Here is a 24655-nt window from a genome sequence, read left to right as displayed (position 1 = left end):
CCTGGTGTTTAGTGATGAGTGTGGAGTACCTGGTGTTTAGTGATGAGTGTGGAGTACCTGGTGTTTAGTGATGAGTGGAGTACCTGGTGTTTAGTGATGAGTGTGGAGTACCTGGTGTTTTGTGATGAGTGTGGAGTACCTGGTGTTTAGTGATGAGTGTGGAGTACCTGGTGTTTAGTGATGAGTGTGGAGTACCTGGTGTTTAGTGATGAGTGTGGAGTACCTGGTGTTTAGTGATGAGTGGAGTACCTGGTGTTTAGTGATGAGTACCTGATGTTTAGTGATGAGTGTGGAGTACCTGGTGTTTAGTGATGAGTGTGGAGTACCTGGTGTTTAGTGATGAGTGGAGTACCTGGTGTTTAGTGATGAGTGTGGAGTACCTGGTGTTTAGTGATGAGTGTGGAGTACCTGGTGTTTAGTGATGAGTGTGGAGTACCTGGTGTTTAGTGATGAGTGTGGAGTACCTGGTGTTTAGTGATCAGGCTCTGGGTGGCCAGTTGATTCTTGCCGTAGTCATCGGTGTTCATCAGGCTGAGCATCTCGGCCAGCCGGGACTCCAGCTCTGCACAGTCCAACAGCAGCTGCAGGCACAGGACAGGCACGGCTCACTTTTAGAGATTTTTATTTCTCTCTCACTCTATCACACGCACAGATACAATGACTATCACATTCACATACGTTACATACTAGACGGTTTTCACCAGCTGCAACCCCACAGCACTTCCTTTTTCTCAGCTTCTTCTTCTGTGTTTTATGGTGGTTGGCATCCTTAAATGTTGCATTATCTGAATTGTATCAGCTTCACAGTGCTAACTATTTACAGTGTCCACTTTCTCAGCTGTTCAGGGGGAAACACTGACATAGCCTACGTTTCTATTTCTTATTTTTGCTATACGTTTAAATGTAAAGATAGGCCTATGCGTGCAATAACGTACTGATAGTCAGCTTACTCTGTAACATGTAGCTTTTATTAGCCTCTCAGGCTAGCTCCGGACCAGACAACAACGCTTCCTACCACCCAGCGTGTGCACATCTTACCGACAACAACTACTACTACTACTACTAACTACTACAAGACCGAAATAGGCTACGTTGTTACTGTGTCTGTCGGAGACACGGCCTAACGTTAACATTTAATATGAGCCGAATATCAGCCTGCGCTCAGCTATCTATACAGGAAGTAAACCGGATATTCAGGTGGGTTGTGATGGTTGTTATTGTTGTCAAGTTAAAACCGTCTATACTCACTTTTCCAGTCAGAAAAAAGCATTACTCATTTACTTTCCCTTACCACATTTTCAAAATAGGTCAGAGATTCAAACCGATTCAAACAGTCACAAAGCACAAGAAGAAGAATATTTGATCGCTCTCTTTCTTTCTCATACTCTCTTTCCTTCTCACATTCTCAAATTGCCAAAGCATCAAGTTGTGTAATGATTTAACACACAAAAAGAATGCAGTAGTAATAGTAGCCTAACAATAATAATGAACAACCAACATAGGAAAGAAACAAATTGTCAGGAGACGACAGTAGTTGGGTTTCTCTCCCTCCCTGTGTCCCCATTTTCCCTCTTGTTTGTGATTGAGTAATTGGTTGAGTGATTGGCAGAGTTCCTGCACCTGGCGGCTGGAGAAGTTACACGGCTGGTGGAACTCAACTCGTCATCTCCCTGAGCTTCATATACCCTGGTTTTCCTCTGCTCGAAGCCAGTTTGTTTAGTCAGCTACGTGGTACCTCTCGTGACTTATTTGCTCCTTTACCTGCTGACATTCATGTTTGCTCAGCTCCTGTGTTTTTGGACTTTTCTTGACTGCTCTTCCTGTGTGCAGGTTCCACACTCCCAAGCTCTTGCTGCTTGCTGCTAGTTGAGTGTAAGTACCCTCTGGATGAAGTTCCACCTGTCTGCTGCTCAGAAGACATCTGCCGGAACTGCCTCTGCTCACCCACACCACCACACTCCATTCATTAAACTGTTCTCTCTCTCTCTCCCGCTCTCTCTACCTGTTCCCTGGTGACAGCCTTGCTCAGGTGAGCTGCTCTCTTCTCGCAGGCCTCCTCCAGGTCCTCCCACTCTGCACTCACGTGGCTGCACCTGCAGACACAGCAGCTGCGGGTCAGTCTGTAGGCCTGACCAAACACCATCCAAACACTGATTAGAGCATTTTACAATATTTAATTCATCATTTTCGTCTATTAGTAATACAGCCATAAATCTAGCTCTAACACGAAGGGCCCTATCGTCGTACGGCACTATCGTTTGGGCAGCCGTTGCACACCTCTTATGTTATCTTCCCTGCATCTTAAGCTATCGTCTGACTCCACCATCCAGTTTTGCGCTGGAATCTAAGTGCAGACACAGGTGTAGGTGTGGCCCAGGCATGTTCGTGCTAAATACTGGCCTTTGCACGCCTCTTAGCCTTAGCCCAGGGATACTCTACTTGCTTTGCCCGGGGGCCACTTTTGTGAAATTATAGAAGGCCAGGGGCCAGTTAATAAATAAACAATATACATTTTTCTGTAGCAGATTGTAGGTTTTTGGGGTGTCAGCCGGAGTTTAATCTGACAATGTTGTGCACACCGGATAGTTGGTTAAGTTAGTTAGGTTAAGTACATACATAAGTGCCTGGGTAGCGAGCAGACAGCAGTATTTGACAATTTAGCAGCTAGATTATTGAAAGATATTCCATATTCCAGACTGAAATGCTATAACAGAAGTGGAGTATTGCCCAGAATGACATGAACATTTGGACACTTATTCAGCGGGTATCTTGCATGTTGCGTTCAGGTGCACTGTAAAAAAAAGAATACATTGCGGGCCACACAGGGGGCCTAGTTGACTATCACTGCCTTAGCCTATCATCTGCCTCCCACAAGTGTCATTTTGCGCTCTGGCGAAGATACCATCGCCATGTTCCGAGCGTAAACACAGGTTTGGGCGTTGCCCGTGCCAAAACAGGCGTTCCGGCGCAATGTGTTAGGAAAAATGTCCTTTTGGTGCTCTCAATTTTAACACCACCTAATAGCAGGTCTTGCCGCTAAAAACCCCACTGTGCTTGAGCGCACACAGTATTCTCCGCGCAGTGCAGGAAATCCTCGCTTGGATACATTACGCATGGCATGGTCCCGCTCTCTCCAAAACCTTGCGTGCACACACACTCCCCCGCCTCTTCAGAATGCCACATTTATTCTCAACTATAGCCTACATTGCAGAAAAAACACCACCTTGATTTGAAAATGAGAATTTGTTTGTCATGGTTTTATTAGGCTACATAATTCCTGACCATACAGGTCGGTGGTGTTAGGTGTAGGCCTATAACAGTAGATTGCTATTGAGAAAGGTGTGCTGGCCAGTACAGTAACCTCCTTCCCTGCAATTACACGCATGCAAGACCAGCTTCTCCACAGCGCGGATGGCGTGACCGCAGTCGAGTGGACAATTCTGATATAGGCTTTTGAAATAGGCTAGAATTAAAATCTCACACATCCCTACCCTATTAACACATTCACTGCCAATGACGTGTTGACTCGTCAAAAAAAATCCAACGGTTGACTGCCAATGACGAGTTGACTCGTCAAACTGTTTTTTCAGTGGTTTCCACTAGCTGGCGCCCTTGGGCAATAGGTGAATGTGGATCCGACCTCTCCCGCTGCCCCGGAAGTACTCTAACAAAGATTTGTATATAAGGAAGGCGGGATCCTTTCTTCCGGGTGGGTTTTAGTAGGTTGGATGATAGACAGCATTACATAGCGATTTATACAGATACAGATACAGATATTTAGCAATTTATAGTCAGATTTAGAGCGAGTTGGTTAGCGTAGTTGATTTAGTTTGTAGTTGTTAGTACAGTAGTAGTGTTTAGTATAGTCTTTATAGTAGATCTTTAGTTTAGATAGTTAGCGCGTAGTTACTGTGGTTAGCTTAGCTCATTTAGCGTTAGCGTTAGCGTCAGTTCATTTTAGTATTTAGCATTAGCGTTAGCGTCAGTTCATTTTAGTATTTAGCGTTAGTTCAGTTTGATCGAGTTGGTAGCCGGTAGATTAGCCTTATTTCAGTTCAGTTTGATCTAGTCGTAGCAGTAGTTGTTTTATTTCAGTTTAGTTGGGAGTGGGTGGCGTGTTTGTGCCATGCCGGCCAAACGCAAGCGGTCTTCGGCGGCCAAACCTAAGCGATCGGCGGATCAGAGATCATTGCTCGATTTCTTTTCCGTACGAAATGAGCTTGTGCCGGAGACCGATTCCGAGGTCTCGGATGAAGAACGGGGTGAGCCCATGCATGTCGCGGCTGCGGCTGCTGGGCTGACTGAGTCCGAGTCGAGTGACCTCACGTCTTCCCCAGACGCGGAGGATTCTGAAGAAGAATGGGCCCCGTCCAGGAGCGAAGCTCCACAGAGCAGTGGTAAGACGATGGTTGAGATGACTTGTGTAACTTGTGTAAATGTAATTACTATGACTGTACAAAAGCCAGCAGTCAGTCAATCCATTTTACTGAAGATGAGCCTGTAGCCAGCTGTAGCGGTACAGCATCTGGTGCCACAGCCTCTGGTGCCAGGAAAATGGGTAAGATCACACTTCAGAATCAGGTTTATTTTCACATCACAGGTTCCAGCCAGAATTCCAGAAATTCTAGAACTCCAGAATTCAGTACCACACATATAAAAAACACTATTTTATGGTAATTATGTATTTCTATAATTTGCAGATGGAGCTGGAAGTGGGAAACGTCCTCGGCCTGTAGGTCCTGAGTGGTGTAACGTTGACTGGGAGCCAACCCACATCCCCTTCACAGCAGAACCGCGTCCTCATAGTGGTGGTGCTGCTCAACCAGTGGACTTCTTCCAGCTCTTCCTGAATGATGAGCTGCTCCAGGACATTGTAGTCCAAACTAACTTGTATGCGCACCAGTGCATCAGTCAGGTCAGTGAGGCTCTGCCACATTCAAGGCTTGGGAGGTGCAAGGACACTACAGTGGCAGAAATCAAGAGCTTCTTGGGACTATATTTCCTCACTGGGATCATCAAGAAGTCTGAACTGTCCATGTACTGGTCCACAAATGAACTGCTTGCTACCCCCCACTTCAACAGAACCATGTCTCGCAACCGCTTTCAACTCCTAACACGATTCCTCCATTTCAGTGACAATGATGATGTTGACGATGCAGACAGGTTGTACAAGGTCCGGCCAGTTTTGAATGACCTGTTAGAGAAGTTCAGAGCCATGTTCACACCAAATCAAAACATCAGTATTGATGAGGGGATGCTCCTGTGGCGTGGGCGGTTGGCCTTCAAAGTGTACAACCCACAGAAACCCATAAAGTATGGGATAAAGTCGTACATCCTCTGTGACTCCCAGACAGGTTACTGCTACAGCATGAAGCCGTACTGTGGTGAGCGGTCCTCCCTAGGCGAGACGGTGGAGTTCCTCCTCGGGGACTTGGCAGGGCAGGGTTACCACTTATACATGGACAACTATTACAACTCTGTTGCAATGTGTGCACAGCTGCTGAAGTGTCAGACCCATGTCTGTGGCACTCTGAGGAGGAACAGGGGCGAGCCACCTGCTACCAAGGTTACCAACCACACCGTGAAGATGGGGGAAACGGTCATGCGCCACAATGGTGGCACCATGGTTCTGGCCTGGCGCGACAAACGAATCGTGAAAATGGTTTCCACTATGCACGACGACACGATGGAGACAGTGCAGGTCAGGCAGAAAGGCAGCAGAGAGAGGGTCCCACACGCAAAACCCAAGTGCGTTGTAGACTACAACAAGTACATGAATGGGGTAGACAGATTGGGGGCAGTGACCAACCTGCAACCATGCCCCGGGCACCATACCTGGACCCTCAAAGCAGGCTGGAGGTCAATCTAGCGGGCCATGTACTGGCCATGTATCCAGCCTCACGCAAAAAAGATCTCCCAACGAGGAGGTGTAGGGTTTGTGCAAGGAATCATGTTAGAAGCGAGACACGCTACTATTGTGTCGAATGTGATGTCCCATTACACAGGGCTGGCTGCTATGAGGTGTACCACTCACTGAAGAACTATGCTCAGTGGCACTGAGTAGGCATGGGTCGTAAAAAAAAAAAAAAACCTGCCAGGGAGGTTTTGTTTTTGATGCTCTTTGTTTGATTGTTTGCTAGCTAGCAGGAATACATAAAAAGCACCTGCCGATTTTCATGTAACTTTGTGGATGGGTGTAACATGGGCCAAGGAAGTACCCATTACATTTTGGAGCAGTTCTGGATTCGGTGTACGAGCCCAAACCGGTTTGATCACAAACCGAAAAAACCTATAAAAATATATATATATATATATATATATATATATATATATATATATAAAAAAAAAAAAAGCTGAGTGACCTGTGGTCTGCTCTTGTTTTGTATTTATTTTGACATTTATTTATTTTATTATTGTATTATTCCTCTATTATTGAAAACAACTATTGTTCAGATGTCTGATGTCTCACTGATGCCAAAAAGAAATGGTTAAAGTGACTGTTCTGCCTGTTTGATTGAATTTCACAAAACTGCATTTTTCTCAGCTTTCCTTCTCAGACGCTGAAACCATGCTGTATTCAACGGCTAATATCTACATAACTACTAACTCTACAAACTAACTCTTTTAGACAGAGAAAGCACACATTCTATTAGTTCTTTTGAGATATTTTGTGTTCACAAAATCATAGCAGAAAAGAATCCTCGGCTCTTGTAAAATGAGCCAGAATCCTAAAAAAAAACCTTGGCAGAACCTACCTACAGTATTGAAAAAACGGCTGGCAGTGAATGTGTTAAGGAAACACATATTTTTAACACGTTCACTGCCGTCGACGAGTTGACTCGTCAAAAAAAATCCAACGGTTGACTGCCGTAGAAAAAAATTTGACGGTGGGACGTGGATCAACGCCCCCCACGTCTCCTATAAAAATATGGGAGCCACCGAATGTGTACAACCCATTCCACCGACCCACTAAGTGGCGACAGTGCTCTCCAGACTAGAAAAAGCTGAGCCAAAACTGCAGGGGAACGCGCGAGGAAACCATTCTCATACTGTAAAATGGATTGGCGAAAACGCTTTCGCTTTCGCGCTGGGAGCTGGCGGTGGGGGATTGCAAATTTGCATAATAGATTATGGGTGCAACACACTTTGAAACACCGGCAGAAAGCCCACAATCGCACGCAGCTTCATTCCAGCTGAGCTCACAACCGAAACGAACGAGCCCCATGCAGACTCGCCCAAAGAGCGGCCGCCAGCAGCCAGGCAGCACAGACAGGCAGAGCCTCGCTTGTACCGCTGCAGCCACGGAGGGAGGAGGAGAACACACACGGAGGGAGGAGTTTGAAGGAGAGGGGGGTGAGGGTGCTGCTATGGAGGAAATTACTGTTCAAAACTATTGTTTAGATGTCTGACGTCTTACGCCAAAAATAAATGGTTAAAGTGACTGTTCTATCGAATTTCACAAAAAGCCATTTATCTCAGCTTAAATTTTCAGATGCTGAAACCATGCTGTATTCAACTGCTAATGCCTACATAACTACTAACTCTACAAACTAACTCTTTTAGACAGAGAAAGCACACATTCTATTAGTTCTTTTGAGATATTTTGTGTTCACAAAATCTTAGCAGAAAATAATCCTCGGCTCTTGAAAGATGAGCCAGAATCCTCAAAAAAAAAACCTTGGCAGAAGCTACCTACAGTAAAAAAAAACTGCTGGCAGTGAATGTGTTAAATGTGTATGTTATAGCCTATATGAACGATAAACGACTAATTACAGTAAGCGCACGCTTTGGGACATAATGACACCATGTGGATATTCACTGCGTAACTGCGCGGCAGCCCTTTGATGTGTTTCAAATGGATCGTTCCATCAGCACCAATTTTTGTTAGTTTCTAATAGTTTATCTGAATCTGAACTGGTTCATCCTCCAATTCTCTCCCTCTCTCTCGCTCTCCCCCTCTCTCACTCTCCCCATCTCTTTTCTCTCTTGCCCTCTCTCTCACTCTGTCCCTCTGCTTGCCCACTCAGCAAGAAAGAAGCTGCTGTCACAGACGTGACGCTGTGGCTTTTAACTCATTGAGTGCCAGCCACTTTTGGAGAACGGACGCTCCCAGTGCCAGAGTTTCAGAGCGTTTTCAGTGATTTCTCGAGGCCCACAGAATATTGTGTGATATTACTATGTAAACACCGAACACGCACAAAGAACGATGAGACTCTCTTCTATCATCTGCAAAAAAAAGTTTATTGATACCATTTTCCGTTCTTTAGTTATGAGCCGGAGAAGATAGGTTGTTTTGAGCAAAAAGACACGTTTCAATTTAGAATCTGAGATATTCAGCCTTTTGTGAAAGGAAGCATTTCAAGCACATCATTGACTCTGAAGCTAATATTTTCTGATGTAATGACACCTCAAAAATAATTTCCTTCAATAAAAGAGTGAAAACAAAGGAATTTTGTTTGGCCAAATAATATTTTTTAGCTGCAACCAGCAGCGCTGGCCCCTGCGTGCGCAGACCCTACACCTTCTTGCTGGTCTTGATTTACTGCTGGTGGGCATCAGATAGCCTACAGTACTGTATTCTAGCTTGTTTGCTCTCTGTGCATCGAGCCTGCTGCTGCCTGGGTCTGTGTGTACTGTCAATTGTTGTATGCTGTAGTGCCCTGCGTGCCCCACCCCCCTCCGCCTCCTCCTCCGTGGTGGGAGGAGTGTCTCTGGGGCTCTGCTGCGGTTTGCTCTGAGTTTGCTCTGCACTGAAAAGTGCGCTGCATCCCCCCGCTTTTTTACAGCATGTCGCCGGCTCCCAGCTGAGAATAATGTAACTTTTCAGAAAGACGCTGGTGTCGGCAACTAAATCATATGGAGGGGCTATCACAGCGGACACGGATGGGGCTCAATTGTGGCAGCAGATGACTGCTGTTCACAGGCACAGCTAACGTTATGCTTCATGCATATCGATGCGATTTCCGTTTCCCCATGACTTCTTCTCTCTTTTTTCCTCGCCTTTCTCTAATCTGGAGAGCACTGTCGCCACCTAATGGGTCCCTAAAATAGGTTTTACACATTCAACAGCCACCATACTTTCACAGGAGATGGATCTGGCTTTGATGCACGTCCCACCGTCAAAAAACGCAATTGACGAACATACTCGTCCTTGGCACTCTACGTTACTAAACCAATTGACGAACATACTCGTCCATGGCACTCAATGAGTTAAGGGGTGTGGACATGATCCATGACCTGTGAATACTGTTTTGGGCATAAATACGCCTATATGGAGGTTTGCGCGAGATGACGCCAAGCGCAGCGGGCCGACACGCCCACAATTAGGGCTTTGCGCTGCGCTATTCCAGCGCAAAACGGGCGCTAACGCAAAATTATCGCCTTTGCAACCATAGAGCCCTAAGTCTTGAACAACTATAATGCATATTTCATTCAGGAAATAGGGGGGGGGGGGGGGGGTAAAAGGGACAACATTCCAAACGTCAAAAAAAACAAAACATTATTTTCTCCAAAAAATAAATCAAAGCGCTAAAATGTGTGCTCAACCCTGAAGAAAGAAAAGTGTCACCTCTGCAGCACCTCCTCTCCATCTGATTGGCTAGATGTCCCCAAGCTCTGTCCCTTCTCCAGGATGCGGTTCAGGTGTTTACGGTGGCCGTTCACCTCCGCATGCAACTCCTGAGAGAACACACACACACACACACACACACACACACAGAGAGAATGGTGTGAGCAAACAGGCTCTTAGCAGAACCATGTTGTTTATTTTAACCATTATTTAGCCAGGGAAAGGAAATGTTGGGTAAGAAAAAAAAGATCTGCTTTTTCTCCCATTTTCTCCACAATTGTAATTGTCCAATTCCCCCTGCTGTCCAAGTTGTTGCTCCACCCCCTCTGCTGATCTGGGGAGAGTTGTAGACTAGCACATGCTTCCTCCGATACATGTGCAGTCGCCAACCACTTTTTACCAGGATGTAGCGCATGGGAGGATCAGGCTATTCCCCCCAGTTCCCCTCCCCCCTGACCAGAGGAGGCACTAGTGCAGCGACCAGGACTCACACCCCACCAGCTTCCCACCTGCAGACATGGCCAATTGTGTCTGTAGGAACGTATGACCAAGGCGGAATTGAACCCGGGTCCCTGCGGTGGTAGGTGAGTGCTTTTACCTCTACACTACCCAGACACCCTGTCAATTTCACTCTCAAAATGATATTGATTGATTTTACAAAGTGACAAGAAAATATGAGACTGTAGACTTTGTCAGGTCGAAGCGGATGAGTGAAATGTTGTCTTTTCTAGAGTATAGAGTGGTGGGACCTTGTGTTTCTGCATGAGGCTGCTGGCTCCAGACAGAGACTTGTCCAGGCCGGTGGATCCAGATGAGGGGTAGTGTTCAGAGACCCAGCTGAGCTCCAGGTCAACATCATGGAAGAACCCGAACAGAATCACAGAGGCCTCCAGCTGGGCCCGCCGTGCATCCAGAGGCTTCTGCAGGGACTCAAACCTGCGACATGGACAGGATGGTGTTAGATAAACCCTCCTTCAGGCTGAGGACCCCGTCTCTCAAACACACTTGTCATTATTAGACAGGAGGGAAAGGCATTTGGGTCCCACAACAGCTGGTCTGCACTCTGCAGGGATTTGAACCCACAACCAGCTGTGACAAGAACAGACAGGGGGGAAATAATACTCCTGCTAGTACTATAACAGGAATCCTGCTGGAGGTACTCAGTGTTTGTGGTATGTGTACACAGTATCCAGTACACAGGGGCGGACTGGGATCATAATTCAGGCCGAGCATTTATACCAAGCAGGCAAGGCCACGCGCGTCGGTGACGCGAAAATTTTTGGCCGTTTGAAGCCCAATTTGGGTCGTTTGAAGCAAGATTTAGTGAATATAATGCTAACGCGATGATACACGTTACCCATTTGTTCACTAATAGAAACATCAACATTGCCTAGATAACTGCAAGTATAATATGAAGAAGTAAAACCAAAAACATGCCTCTGTACAAACGCTTCACAGCAAACTTTATTTAAGGAAGAGTGATCAGATCGTGCATACTGCGTTATTCTCCACAGGCTTAAGAACTACACGTCATAATAACAATAATAATAAACATCAACATATTCTCAGTTTCATTAAACATCTTCCTGTTTAAGCAAGACCCTAACATTAAACACATGGTAGTGTGTTCTGCTCAAGCTCCAACCTTTGTTTCTGAAAAATTAGGCCAACAATGGTTTTAGTCTCTATAGCCTATAGCCAAGTGTTGAGCAATGCAAAACTCAAGGCTCCAACACAAGAGTCCAGAAATGAGCAGTGGCCTGCCTGGCCTGCTGTTCAGTGAGTGGCCTGACTGCGGGCACACAAAAAAAAAGAAGAAAAAAAAAGATTTATTTTTTATTTTTTTTGCAGGCCAGGCCAGGCCACCGGGCATTTGCCCGACGTGCCCGATTATGCAGTCCGCGCCTGCCAGTACACATACAGTATACACCCATTGAGATAAATAAAAATGGAGGGAGGATCTCCATCTCCTGCCTGTATTGTCTATTGAAGCCAAAATCTTGTCAGATCAAGAGAACCAGAGTCTGCGCAGTAGCTCCCTTGAGTTAGAACCTCTGAGAGCTCCCCGCCCCTCTGAACTTTCTTATGTAGAGCTGCTGTTTCTAGAATGCGCACAGTGCGTTGTGTATTTATATACAGTCTAGCTCTGTAAATATGACACTTTAAGTTGTAATATTTTTTGTCTCGCCAAAAGTAACCAGGAAGATTCCCATTATGAGATCAGTTTATCAAAATGACACCTGTACGAAAATCTGATTTTGGTTGTCGGAGATTTCAGACCTCCGGGCTGCTGCTGAGTGCTCTCAGCGCTCTCAGCGCGGGCCGGAAGTGGAGGCAGGCCTCACTCACCCTCAGCCTCACTGGGGGGATTGCTGTGTTGACTAAGCTAGCCTAATGTTTTCGTGGCATTTTGATTAACTTTATGATTTAATTCCTTTTGGAGCAAATGTTGGTTTTACAAATCTAACCTTGACGCTTTACGCAACGTTGTTTGCTGGTATAGTGTTGTGGGTAGTGCAGCCTGTAACGTTCCATGTAATATAGCTCAGTGGTAACGTTAGCCTAGCTGCCTAGTCTCGTCTTTGTTAACTATATCCTTACAACAGCTAAGAAAGGAGCTTGTGAAGAACGAACATCCCCACAGTCAAAGCATTTCTCTGAGATATCCATATAAAAACATTTGTTGCTTTAATACCAAAAATAAAACCTCTGTTTATGTGACGCTAACGGCTAACGGCCGTTAGCGATTAGCTCATGGCTGGTGCTTGCGTAGGCCTCATCTGACCCGGGATGGGAGTTAACGTTATAAAACACATTTCCTGGCAGTTGGATAACCTGGTAAGTTCTGAAAATATGTGTATATTATTGTGTTATTCCAGCTATAGTTATCGGTTGTCAGTGATGGGCAAGCTACTTGGAAAATGTAGTAAGCTAAGCTATCAGTTACTCTCGATTAAATATAGCTAAACTACATTGAAGCTATCTCCACAGAAATGTAGCAAGCTAAGCTATGAGCAACATGGCAAAAGCAGCTTGCTACATCAAAGCTACTTTTTTTCTCACATTGAATCAACTTCATGTCAAAGAACAACGTTCCACCAAACAAATAGCAGGCAAAAAAAAATCTCATTTTGATTGTTTATTATATTATAAAACACACTGAAACTATCACTGGCACAATATTCAAAAACAGACAATAAAACCTGAACGTCTTCTTCATCACTGCCAGTGGCTCCCTCTGGCTCTGCCATCTTTCAAAGTTCGTTGCTGATGTGACTTCGCCAGCACATGACATATTTTGCCTACCCTTAACCAATCGTCAGTCTTCATTGCCTAAACCCAACCCAATCAGAGGCAGAGTAGTGCCGGGTCTTGCTGCAAGAGAGGCAAGGATGCTAAAAAGCAAGGATGAGACAACAACACTTGTTGTCCATCATAATGGAACTGGAAGTGCTTTATTGGCTACACAGGCACACTTGACATATGCAATGTCTCCTCCTGTACTGTTTAATCCAAAGCAGAAATCTCCACTGCATGCTTTGCTCATGGATTTTCTCTGGCGAGTAGCTTGTAGCTTTTGTGGGAAGCTACAAGCTACTTGGGTCTATAAATAGCTTAGCTACTGAAAAAGCAACTTGGTTCAAAAGTAGTGAAGCTACCACCAAGCTACTGAGAAATGTAGTTAAGCTATGTAGCTTTGCTACTTGTAGCAAGCTACTGCCCAACACTGTCGGTTGTTAAGTTAGTAATATTAAGCCGATAAATAATGAAAAATAGCCGACTAGCGAAAGCGGCTAATGCTATTGCTAACGTAGCTGGAGTAACTACTAACACATATTTTCTGAACTTACTTAAGTCCCCAACCAACGTTAATTCCTCGCGCACCTTTCTCAAAACAATGTTCTTTTTATTGCGGTCCATTGATATGTCTGGTAGCCAGCACAGCCAACCCATGAGCCACCCCGACCTCCAGGCCTGCACTACCCAGGCTAAGAGCCCATCTCCCGGCCCCACACACCCAGCAGAGCCACCCCGACCTCCAGGCAGCGTTAGATAACGATGAAGCCGTGTGTTTTGTCTATGACGATAGATCTATAATGTGAAGAGCCTGTCCAGCCAATGACGGCTTGAGACTGGCTGCCACAGCTGTCAATCATCCATTTTGATCCCTTTTTATATGTCAAATAACTACTTAAAAACAAACTGATCAGAAAAATGACCACTTGCACAGGCATTAGCATGATAATGACTATCTAAAATGATACAAACCACCTTTGGAAAAAAATTATCTGACGTATACTGTGCTTATTTCGGTTGTGATTTTCCCATCCACTAACATGGGGAGGCGGACCTTGTGTCCTAATACTGGATTCAACCGCCAGAGCGGCGATCTAACATGCATCGGCTTCACTGAACGGGACCAATGCTCAGTCCATCTTATAATATGTCCATGTATACACCACAAACACTGGTCTACTATTGTTACTACTATTAATCAATTTGTTCAGTTTATACTGTACAACAATTTGAAAAGCAGAAAACTGCATATAAAACACAGAATATCATGAACAATGCATTACAAACAGGAAAAAGTCAAAGATCTGGGGCCGGTTGCACAAAGCACCTTAAGTTAAGATTTCCTTTAAGAGTCCGAGTTAAGGTGTCCATAAAATAGAATTGGGTGCACAAAACACCCTTAAATCTTGTGCTTATGTTTTCCTTAAAATGTTTAACTTTAAGGAGAAGATTTAAGGGTGTTTTGTGCAACCGATTTGATTTTATGGACACCTTAACTCGGACTCTAGGAAAATCTTAACCTAAGGTGCTTTGTGCAACCGGCCCCTGGTCCTTTACAACTACTGCTGCATGGAAATGTCTCAGCATAACTGAAGAGAAAACCAGTCACCATTGAATGTAGGACAGTACAACTGAACTGAGGTCAATGGTGACTGGTTTTCTCTGGAGTTGACAACCTCCCTGATTGTTATATGGACAAACCACCTGTTTCAGTATAATTGTCATGTTTGGGTGAACTCACAGTCTGAGGTATGTGTCAGTCTCATGCAGGATGGTGTGGGAGTCAAAGTGGGTGGAGGCCAGGTGTTTGGCCCTGCTGACGATGGAGTTCATCTTCTCCGCCAGCTCCTTGGCCTCCTGCTCCAGCTGTTGGTGTTCCTTCACAGAGAAACAGAGGAGATGCTGAGGCCAGAGGAAACGTCACTGAAGCCTGAGGCTGCCCGGGGAAACTGGCCTATCACAGCCAATGATCAAATAAAAAATGTCAAAAGAAGAGAATACAATAAACAAAAAATACAATATACTGAAGATGAAGATTTTGTATTCCAAAATTCTCACAATGCTTACTATTCACAGATTTACAGGTTTGTAGATGTTTGCAGTTCACCGAAATATAGGCTACGAAATAGCCTAACGAAAACAATCATTCCGTGCCTGAATATGATTGCCCCCCCTCCCCCGCTGGTCAGCTTTCACATTACAAATACTGTTCCCTGAACCCCTGCCTCTCTACAAACTCCCATACAATAGGTGGCGATATGCACCTAGTTGGCTTGCGATCCGCCAATAAACACACAAAATGAGAAGAGTAGGCTAACGTTCATTACGTTACATTTCAACATTTGTCAAGTGGATTAGGTGGATAGTAGTGGAATGGATGACCAGTTTATTCTATGGTTTGGACTTTTGTTTCTGTGATCTACTACAAGAGGTAAATACAAGTTTGTGTATTGTTTGTTTTCTATAAAGTGATGAACTAGCCTGGCATCGCCAAACCAATTCACATTGCACTGCATCAGAGCATGTGAGCGGAGCGGAGCGGTGATAATTACCGCTCATCGCTCCCCGAGCGGTCCTTTCCACCCGCTCCAGCGCTCAAGACCGCTCCCTGCTCGATACAGATTTCACCCGCTCGCACTCACCGCTCCGCTCAAAAGAATAAAAGAGAGAAAAAGGCCAGGGTGTTTTAATTTGCGTTTAAACGCCTGGGCAATGGGCATTGCTCACTACAAATAACATGAGCCTCAGCAACGTCGGCTGCATGTTCGTTTCTCTTCCTTCTTGTCTCGCAGCAGCTGGCAAGAAAATAGTGGGCGTGCACATGAAGTAAGCCAAGTCTTATAGAGAGCTCCAGGAACGAGTCCGGAAATCATCGATGCTAACAGCCCTGGTTCTTCACAGTTTTCGCCTATGGGAGTTTTGAATGGGTTTTTGGCGCGATGCTTCTAATAATCTCTCTGGGCAACGCTGGCTTAATCAAACGCGAACCAGTGTTTAGTAACATCATCTTCACACATGAAGACCACTTTTATGAGTTTTGAAGCTTTTATGTGCCGTTAAAAGGGTGGCTAGCTAGCAAACGGCTAAATGAGACTACAATGTCGACGCGGATATTATACGTCATCGCGAGTGAACGCGGAAATTCTTTCTCTCGCAATCAATGCGTGGACGCCTATGCGACATAGTGTGTAGTTCTGGATTATCTTAGCACGAGCTTTTTACCTCTAGGGCTCGCAGTTACGCTTCAAAACTCATGAAAGTGGTCCTCATGTGTGAAGATTATCCCGCTGAACCTTGGTTCGCGTTTGATTAAATTTGCGTTGCCCACATACATTATTTGAAGCATCGCGCCAAAAACCCATTCAAAAATCCCATAGACAGAAACAGTGAAGAACCAGGAAGTTCGGGACTTCCGCATTCAGCCTACAAAAATACGTCATCCCTGGAGCTCTCTATTGGAGCGGAGTCGGACATCACAGTGCAACACAGTAGAGGCTGTCACTCATCCAAATCACGTTAAATCTGCGAGGGATATATATATAGCACCTGGATTACATATATGTTTCACATAGGGTTGTGTTTTGATTTCTATGTTTTATTTTGTCCAATATTGAAATGTTCTACAATTGCATGTTGTGTTAACATAAACATTATTTCTATCTACCACTTAGCCTATTTAGGCTGATTTGGTTGCTATTTCTTGTCAAATGTATTAGCCTCAATGCATGTAGCTCAATTAGCCACACACCGATGCATTCTGTTTCGAACATGTTGTGATCGAAACTGGAGCAGGACTGAGCGGGTGATCGATGAACTTTCGCTCCGGTACCACTCTGGTCCCCGCTCACCGCTCAAGCCAAAATCCCCCCGCTCGCTCCACGCTCCGCTCCGCTCACCTGCTCTGCACTGCATTGCATTTGCAAATGACCTAGCTGGTTGCTAGCGTCAGGTTCCCAGGCTAACAAAAGTCCAAACCATAGGATAACTGGTCATCACACAGTAAAGAAATAGCAGTCCACTTTTGGGTTTGGGTACGTTTGTGTTCACACTCAAGTGTACCATGGCTGGGCACGCATAAAGCATTCCCCAGACCACCTTTTCGAGTGGACCCGGGCACGGTTTGCTGTTCTTGTGCACAGAACGCAACATTCACACTGATCCAGCAAACCGGACCTGGGGTCAGTTTGGGTGCTCGGAAACGGTCCTGGGTCCGCAGTGAGAAACCACCCTTAGACTTGAGCCTTGATAATTATGAGATGGACTTGACTTGCGACTTGACTGGGATTGGAGCGAAGTTGACACCTTTGACTGACACAAACCTTGAGCAGCTGTCGGCTGGAGCGCAGGTCGTGGCCCTTGGCAGCATTGTGCAGCATGCGCTGGATGGCTTCAGTCTTCAGCCGGGCGTCCTGCAGACCAACACAACACAATGCTGTTATTGATATAGTACAGTCAATCAGTCAGTAACATATTAGTCTCGCTGGCCAGCCTTCTCTCCCTTCCATCCGAGGAGTCTGGCGCCGCAGGTCTCCATAGTGGGATTGCAATGGGCGGCGCTTAGCAGCAGTGCCCTTGGAAAATAGTTTCAAACAATCCAACTTGCCGTTTTCAGCGTGTAGCAATGAGCTAGCGTGTAGGTTTCTGCCGTTAGCTAGTTAGCGTTGTTGTTTTCACTGAGGTGGCAGGGCACTATTTACAGCGACACACAGGGAGGAGGGAGCGGAAGCCGCTCTGATTGACATGGTCGGCGCCAATGACAGAGTTTGTAATAAGCCGGGAGCGGACATCCGGCTGCCACCGAAACAGTCGCTCCAATGGGAGAGCAGAGTAGAGCAGGGGAGGGTTTATCCCAGTTATGGAGACCTGCTGCGCCAGCCTCCTCGGACGGAAGGGAGAGGAGGCTGGCCAGCGAGACTAGCAACATATGGACTTCATGACAGCTCCTCAAAAGTGAATCCAAAACATCTTGATCACCCCCTGGTGGCTAGTTGCAGTATAGGTCATAAATCCCACCCCCTCCATGTTAGCGGATGGGACATGAGCCAAACTAAACAATCAAAGTACACATCAAATACATTTTTCGCAAAGATGTTCTCTTTCTGTTAGGTAGTTCATATCACACTGATGTATGACGTCTTGATTGAGAGTTGTGACAGCCGCTCTCAAACCTCCGTCAGACGGGAGACGGCTGAGGGGGTGTGTCCCAACCCCCACGGGCCAGCATACCACCTCTAGTGTGCAGACTCCACCTCCAAATGACGTCACACAAGCAAGATGGTTAGTTAGTTAGATAGTCTGGATTCACTCTTGCATAGCGATAGGAAGTGGAGATGCGTCATTCATCTTTTATACAGTCAATGGTCAGTAAACAGTCAGTCACCTGCAGCAGCTCCATCAGCTGCTCCTGCTGTCCCGCCTGCCTCAGCTTGTCTCCTCTGTCGGCCATCTTGTCCTGCAGCCTCCTCCACCGGTTGCTGAGTTGAGTCGACTTCCTGCTGATGCTCTGACTGCTGCCATGCTGCTCAGCTAGCATGTCCTGCCCCACCTACACACACGCACACACACACACTTTTTATTGTCTTTTCTTTCTTTCCTTGTTATTCCTGTTGGAATAATTTGTACGTAACCATTGTACGTAACCAGACGGTCAACCCGCCCACTCTGTACCTGAACCAGTCTGTCCAGCCAGACCTGGTTGGCCTGCATCTCCCTCTCAGCCGCCTCGTGTCTCTTCAGCTTGCGGAGGATGTTGGTGGGGTCACGATATGACTCGTCCTCCGCCACCTTAAACTTCTCCTCCATCCACAGCAGCAGCTCCTCTGCATCCCTCTGGAACTCCTGAAGGCAGCAGCACAGAGATATAGGTGGGGCGATGATGCGCCGGCCTCAAGGGGGCGCTAAAACCACAAATAACTTTTATCCCATACATAAACTACATACATCACATACATTTTGAGATTTTTTTTATATTAATCTCTAGGAATTGTACGAGGAGCTCTGTTATGTTTTACTTTTGTTACTGTAAACTTGCATCGATAATAGAATACATTTTCTTATATAGTTTCTTATATAGGGTTTCTTACGAGGTTTCTTATCGGGTTTCTTACAGTGTTTCTTATATAGATTAAAATCATGCTTTTCTATGCCTTCACGTAAACATCTGGTAGCAGGCTTATTCATGTCTCAGCTAGACTATGGGGATACTATTTATAGATTTGCATGCCCCACCTCCTTGGCCAAGCTTGACCCACTCTATCATGCTGCTCTGAGGTATCTCTAACTCAGGCTTCAGGACCCATCATTGCACACTGTACGATCTGGTCGGATGGGTCTCCCTTGCTATGCGCAGGATGCAGCATTGGTATATTTTAATGTACAAGGCCATTTCGGCTAGGTTGTCTTTCTACATGCTGTAAGTTTGTATCTGTTAACCTCTTGCATGGCACCGTAACCCCGGCGTTACGTTTCTGATTTTTTGCTGTTCATCTGTCATTTATGTGATTAATTAGGTAGTTCATTCTGAACAATGCTGTTCATGCTACATACCAAATTAACTGGCTGAATCTTGCGCATCGAACCATGTCTTCCTTTTTCAGATCAGATCAACACAGCAGAAGTTATAGCTGTCTTTGTACAAAGACAAAGACAACATTTCAGATTATTTCGCTTTTTCAAATGGCTTTTTATAATGGCTTTTTGGAAATCCGCCTAGGTATCTCCCTACAAAAACCACTGCCAAATACTCATGTTTTGGTATTTTTTCACCTTCTTTGAGTTGGGATGTGGTAAGGCTTGTGGCTATGTCTCCATTGGGTTTCTAGCCATAAATACAACAACCACAGGTAACTGTTTACACTCTAAAAGTGTTTTTTATTCTAGGCGAGAATCAACCACTGTGTTTGAGCTGGTGTTACTCAGGGTCAGTAACACATAGAGTCATTCTGACACTTGGAACATAGACTTCAAAGTCTTACCTTTCAGAAAAGGTCAGGCAGTTGCAGTGGTGTTGTCTACGTGCTACGCAGGTATACGCAGTATACACACTGCGAAATGACTCAGATTTGCGTATGCGCACTGTCTGGGAAATGCGCTATGATAAAAAAAAAAAAAAAAAACACGATTTCAGGCGGAAGCCCGTCTTTATTGTCACACGAACACTACAACACATGCATGCGGCCACAACACACACTCATGCTGACGGTGGCCGGTGAAATATGTCCTCTGCATTTGACCCATCCAGGCTTGTCCTTTCCTCCAGGGGGCAGGCCAGGAGCAGTGGTCGCTTTTTCTTTCCAGCGCCCGGGGACCAACTTCAGATGCTGTCGTCACTAGTCGGATGACGATCTTCTGCATGTTTTTTAGTGGGGGGTTATGTACGGAGGAACCCCCTGGGGGGTACAGGGAGAACATGCAAACTCCACACAGAAAGGCCCTTTCGACGAGATAGCCCACCTGGGCAGTGGGCACTGAAGATATGGGGGGGTCACAACTCCAGCGCCCACAGCGTCCCAGGCGAGAATCGAACTCAGGACCTTCTAGCTGTGAGGCGACAGCGCTACCGACTGCGCCACCGTACGTATCGTTTTCCATTTCCATTCATAAAATTGTGTGTGTTACCCTACGTTCACACACAGCACCCAAGCCTTGCCTTTACCCACGCTTTTAAATAGGCGTCCTTTTTAGTCAATGAGGCTGTGTACACAGGGCGCCTCAACGTGAACCTTCCGTGTACCCACGCCTCGCCTGAGCTGCGCCGATTTTTACGTGAGTTCTATTTTCAAGCCGACTAGGCGCGTGAAGGCAGACTTTTTCTGTCAAGCCAGGAAAGAAAAACGCGACAATATCCGTGGGAAATGGCAAAGTCAACTGAATTTCAAAATAAAATGGTGTTACAGCGTTGAGCAGAGAGAGAGAGAGAGAGAGAGAGATTGACGGGTGGCTATCACGTGGGGCTTTCTCCCCGTCGGTAAACAAATCTTCAGGAGACAGAATAGCGACCGAAGAAGCAAGATGAAGCTGATAGCTGAAGCTATTCTGTAAATTTGGGGAGGAACAACAACAAAAAATGGGTCGAATCTCCGCCCACTTCTGGCCGGAACCACGCCCCCCCCCCCCTATGATGGGGGTCAGAGTCACAGTATACCCTCTGAAAAAAGGTAGACTACACCACTGGGTAGTTGTCTGTAACCCTAGCGGTTCAGCCACAGTAAGCATTTTAGTTTGGGTATGTCGTTTTCACCATTTTCTTCAGAAATAGGTGGCTTTAGAATAACTCATTCAACCTCAGATCCAACAGTTGGTTACATTTTAAAGTGCCACATGTGGCTGACTGACTGAGTCTGGAAAAAGGAGTCTATTTTATTTTGGTCCTTGGTCTTGGAATGACCTGCAGACTCCCTTCAAATTGGTCTCCCTCATTTCGTTGTCCAGTTTTAAACAAAAATTGTCAGAGGTCCTTACCTCAAGCTGCTCCTGCCACATGCCACAATGTATAACTTACTGTCACTTTACTTACTGTCAAGTTATTTTTGCTTTGCTCTCTTTGTATTGTTCTGATGCGTCTTTGTGGCACGACAGTCTTCCCCTTGTAATTGTTGGGGTATGTCAGTCTTTGAATGCTGTTTATGATGCTAATTTTCCCCTTGAGTGTCATGCCTTCTGCAACCTTAAACTTGCAGTAGGCCATGTTTTATGATTTTAGTCTTTAGTATGTCACATACTACTTCTTATGTATGTTACATACCACTTCTGATGTCACAGTGTTGATGGTATTCTTTGCTCTATTTGTATTGTTGTGTTATTTGTATTGTTGTTTTGTTTTTTACATGTTACCAACGTGTATAACTCCACATGCAACTTTGCTGCCTTCTTGGCCAGGTCACAATTGTAAAAAAAGATTTTGTATCTCAAAGGTTTTTATCTGGTTAAATAAAAAATAAAATAAAATCGAATATTATAATATTGCGTAACACTTTATAACTGCACACTATTAAGCATACTTAATTCATCATTTATAAAGCATTGTTCATACATGACTAAGCATTAGTAAGTAATTCATAAACACTGTTATGAATGTTTTATTGCTGATTAATAAGCTAATTTATAATTATTTAACAATTGTATTCAATCTCATTTATAAATGGTTTGTAAGGCATAGATAGTAACTGACTTTAGATCAAATGCATACCTTGGCAGGTATGCATTTATATAAAAAAAGAAAATAAGTGTTTAATTTTATATTTTGTAATTAAGCCAATGGTTTGAAAAATGCTACACTCAAAGGGTACCCATAGAACCCATTCTCTTTCAGAAATCTCAAGGTGAGAGGTCAAGGGACTCGTTTAAAAATGGCCATGCCAGTTTTTCCCTCGCCAATTTTTTGCCTAAATTGGAGCATTATTTAGCCCCCTTGCAGACAAGCTAGCATGACATTGTTGATATGATACCAATGGATGCCTTAGGTCTTCTAGGTTCATGTGATAACAGGCTCTTCACTCTAGCTTTAAAAATGAGCCCGCTACAGCCCCTGAAAACAGTAATGTTGGCTATGGACGCCGGCATCCTCAGGATTTTGGGGTGGCCAATCCCCCCAGACACGCCCCATGTAATTAAGGTAGTTAGTAGTTGTTAGACCCCCTCCCCACCCCCCTGACCAAGGCCTGCCTCCCCGCCCTCATCCCCCACCTCACTGCCCTTTTCAATCAGTCACTCTCCCAAGGTCACGTCCCCTCTGTCTACAAACTCGCCGCCGTCACCCCCATCCTCAAAAAGCCCACCCTCGATTTTGCCAACCTCTCCAACTACCGCCCCATCTCCAACCTGCCATTCTTCTCCAAAACCCTCGAGCGCATCGTCGCCACCCAACTTCACTCCCCCCTTCACTCCCACAACCTCTACGAACCCCTACAGTCTGGCTTCCGTCCCTTCCACAGCACCGAAACCGCCCTCTCCAAAGTCATCAACGACCTCCTCACCTCCGCTGACTCCGGTGCCCTCAACATCCTAGTTCTACTTGATCTGAGCGCAGCCTTTGACACTGTGAACCACTCCATCCTCCTCCAAAGGCTGCGCCAACTGGGTGTTGAGGGCACTGCACTGGACTGGCTCACCTCATACCTCACCGACAGACAACAGTTCATCTCCCTCCGGTCACTCCTCCACCCTCTCCTCTGTTTTGCAGGGGGTCCCCCAGGGCTCAGTCCTCGTCCCCCTGCTCTTCATCTGTTATATACTCCCTCTTGGTCACATCATCCGTCAATTCAACCTGGACTTCCACTGCTACGCCGACGACACTCAGCTCTACATCAGCACCAAATCCCTCCAGAACCCACCCCTCACCCACATCGAAAACTGCATATCCGCAATAAAAACCTGGCTAACCCACAACTTCCTCCAACTCAACAGTGACAAAACTGAACTCCTCCTCATTGGCACCAAATCCACCCTCAATAAAACCGGACCCATCACCCTCACCATTGATGACTCCACCATCACCCCCCCTACCCTGGCTCGCAACCTTGGTTTCATCCTGGACCCCACCCTCTCCTTCGATCCCCACGTCAGCTCTGTTGTCAAAACCTCATATTTTCATCTCCGCAATATCACCAAAGTCAGACACTGCCTCTCCCCCCCTGCTGCTCAATCCCTCAGCCATGCCTTCATCTCCTTCCGCCTCGACTATTGCAACTCCCTCCTCACTGCCATCACCTCCCGTTCCCTCCATAGACTCCAGATGGTTCAAAACTCAGCCGCCCGCCTGCTCACTGACACCCGGTCCCGCGATCACATCACCCCTGTCCTCCACTCTCTACACTGGCTCCCCGTCAAGCAACGTATCAACTTCAAACTACTCCTCCTCACCTTCAAAGCCGTCCACAGCCTAGCCCCCCCCACCTGACTGACCTCCTCATCCCCCATCGCCCCTCCAGTACACTCCGATCCTCTTCTACTGCCACCCTCATCATCCCCCCATCCAGACTCAAAACCTTTGGTGACCATGCTTTCTCCCGCGCTGCACCCCGACTTTGGAACTCCCTCCCCCAGACCGTCCGAGACTCTCCCTCACTCCCCACTTTCAAAACCCGACTTAAAACCTATCTGTTCTCCCAAGCTTACAACCTCCAGTACCCCTGACCACCTCCTCCAAACCATCACCCTCCGCCCCCCCCCTGCCCCTCCCTCCTGTTCTCTTCCTCTCCTCTGCTTCTCCATACAACCTTGCCCTGAACCGCCACTGTTATCTGTACCTGTTCCCTGTATCTGTTGCCTGTATCTGTTGCCTGTTGCCTGTTTCTGTTGCTTGTCTTTTGTTTTACTGTTAAGCGTCTTTGGGTTTTGAAAAGCGCTATATAAAATAAATGAATTATTATTATTATTATTATTATTTAGTAAATATTTTGTGTGACCTCATCTAAAGTGAGGAGGACTTTACAACTGTGTTTATGAATTACTTACTAATGCTTAGTAGTATGAACAATGCATTACAAAAAAAAAGACTCAACATGATGATTGTTTTAACTACAAAACTTGCTGGTTGAACAGTCAGTTAGTGATTAGCTGGTTTATCGTTATAGTTAGCTAGCTAGTTGGATAGTTAGTAATTGAGTGCTGAGTCAGTCAGTCATCAGTTTATTAGTTTATTTGCCACTCAGTCGCTTAGTTATTATGTAATTAGCTAGCTAATCAGTTTATTAGTTATTCAGCAGTTATTATTTAGTTAGTGATTAACTAATGAATTAGCTAGTAATGAACTAGTCAGCTAGTTAGCTAGTGATTAACTGGACAGTAACT

General features: G+C 45.7%; 1 protein-coding gene across 1 annotated transcript in view; it reads right to left on the bottom strand.

Annotated features, from left to right (window-relative positions):
* sptbn5 (spectrin, beta, non-erythrocytic 5) overlaps nucleotides 1–24655 on the bottom strand; it is a gene marked incomplete at both ends in the record, with an annotated part of 320085 nt that overhangs the window by 189402 nt on the left and 106028 nt on the right. The window contains 8 exons of the mRNA XM_083633035.1: nucleotides 465–581; nucleotides 2003–2093; nucleotides 9569–9678; nucleotides 10318–10504; nucleotides 14607–14743; nucleotides 17185–17274; nucleotides 18246–18410; nucleotides 18533–18703. Coding sequence (XP_083489161.1) covers nucleotides 465–581; nucleotides 2003–2093; nucleotides 9569–9678; nucleotides 10318–10504; nucleotides 14607–14743; nucleotides 17185–17274; nucleotides 18246–18410; nucleotides 18533–18703 — 1068 coding nt within the window. The remainder of the gene's footprint in view (nucleotides 1–464; nucleotides 582–2002; nucleotides 2094–9568; nucleotides 9679–10317; nucleotides 10505–14606; nucleotides 14744–17184; nucleotides 17275–18245; nucleotides 18411–18532; nucleotides 18704–24655) is intronic.

Source organism: Poromitra crassiceps, assembly GCF_964638095.1.
Source record: "Poromitra crassiceps genome assembly, chromosome: 3".
Classification (NCBI taxonomy): Eukaryota; Metazoa; Chordata; class Actinopteri; order Beryciformes; family Melamphaidae; genus Poromitra; species Poromitra crassiceps.
This window is presented reverse-complemented; position numbering and strand designations above follow the sequence as displayed.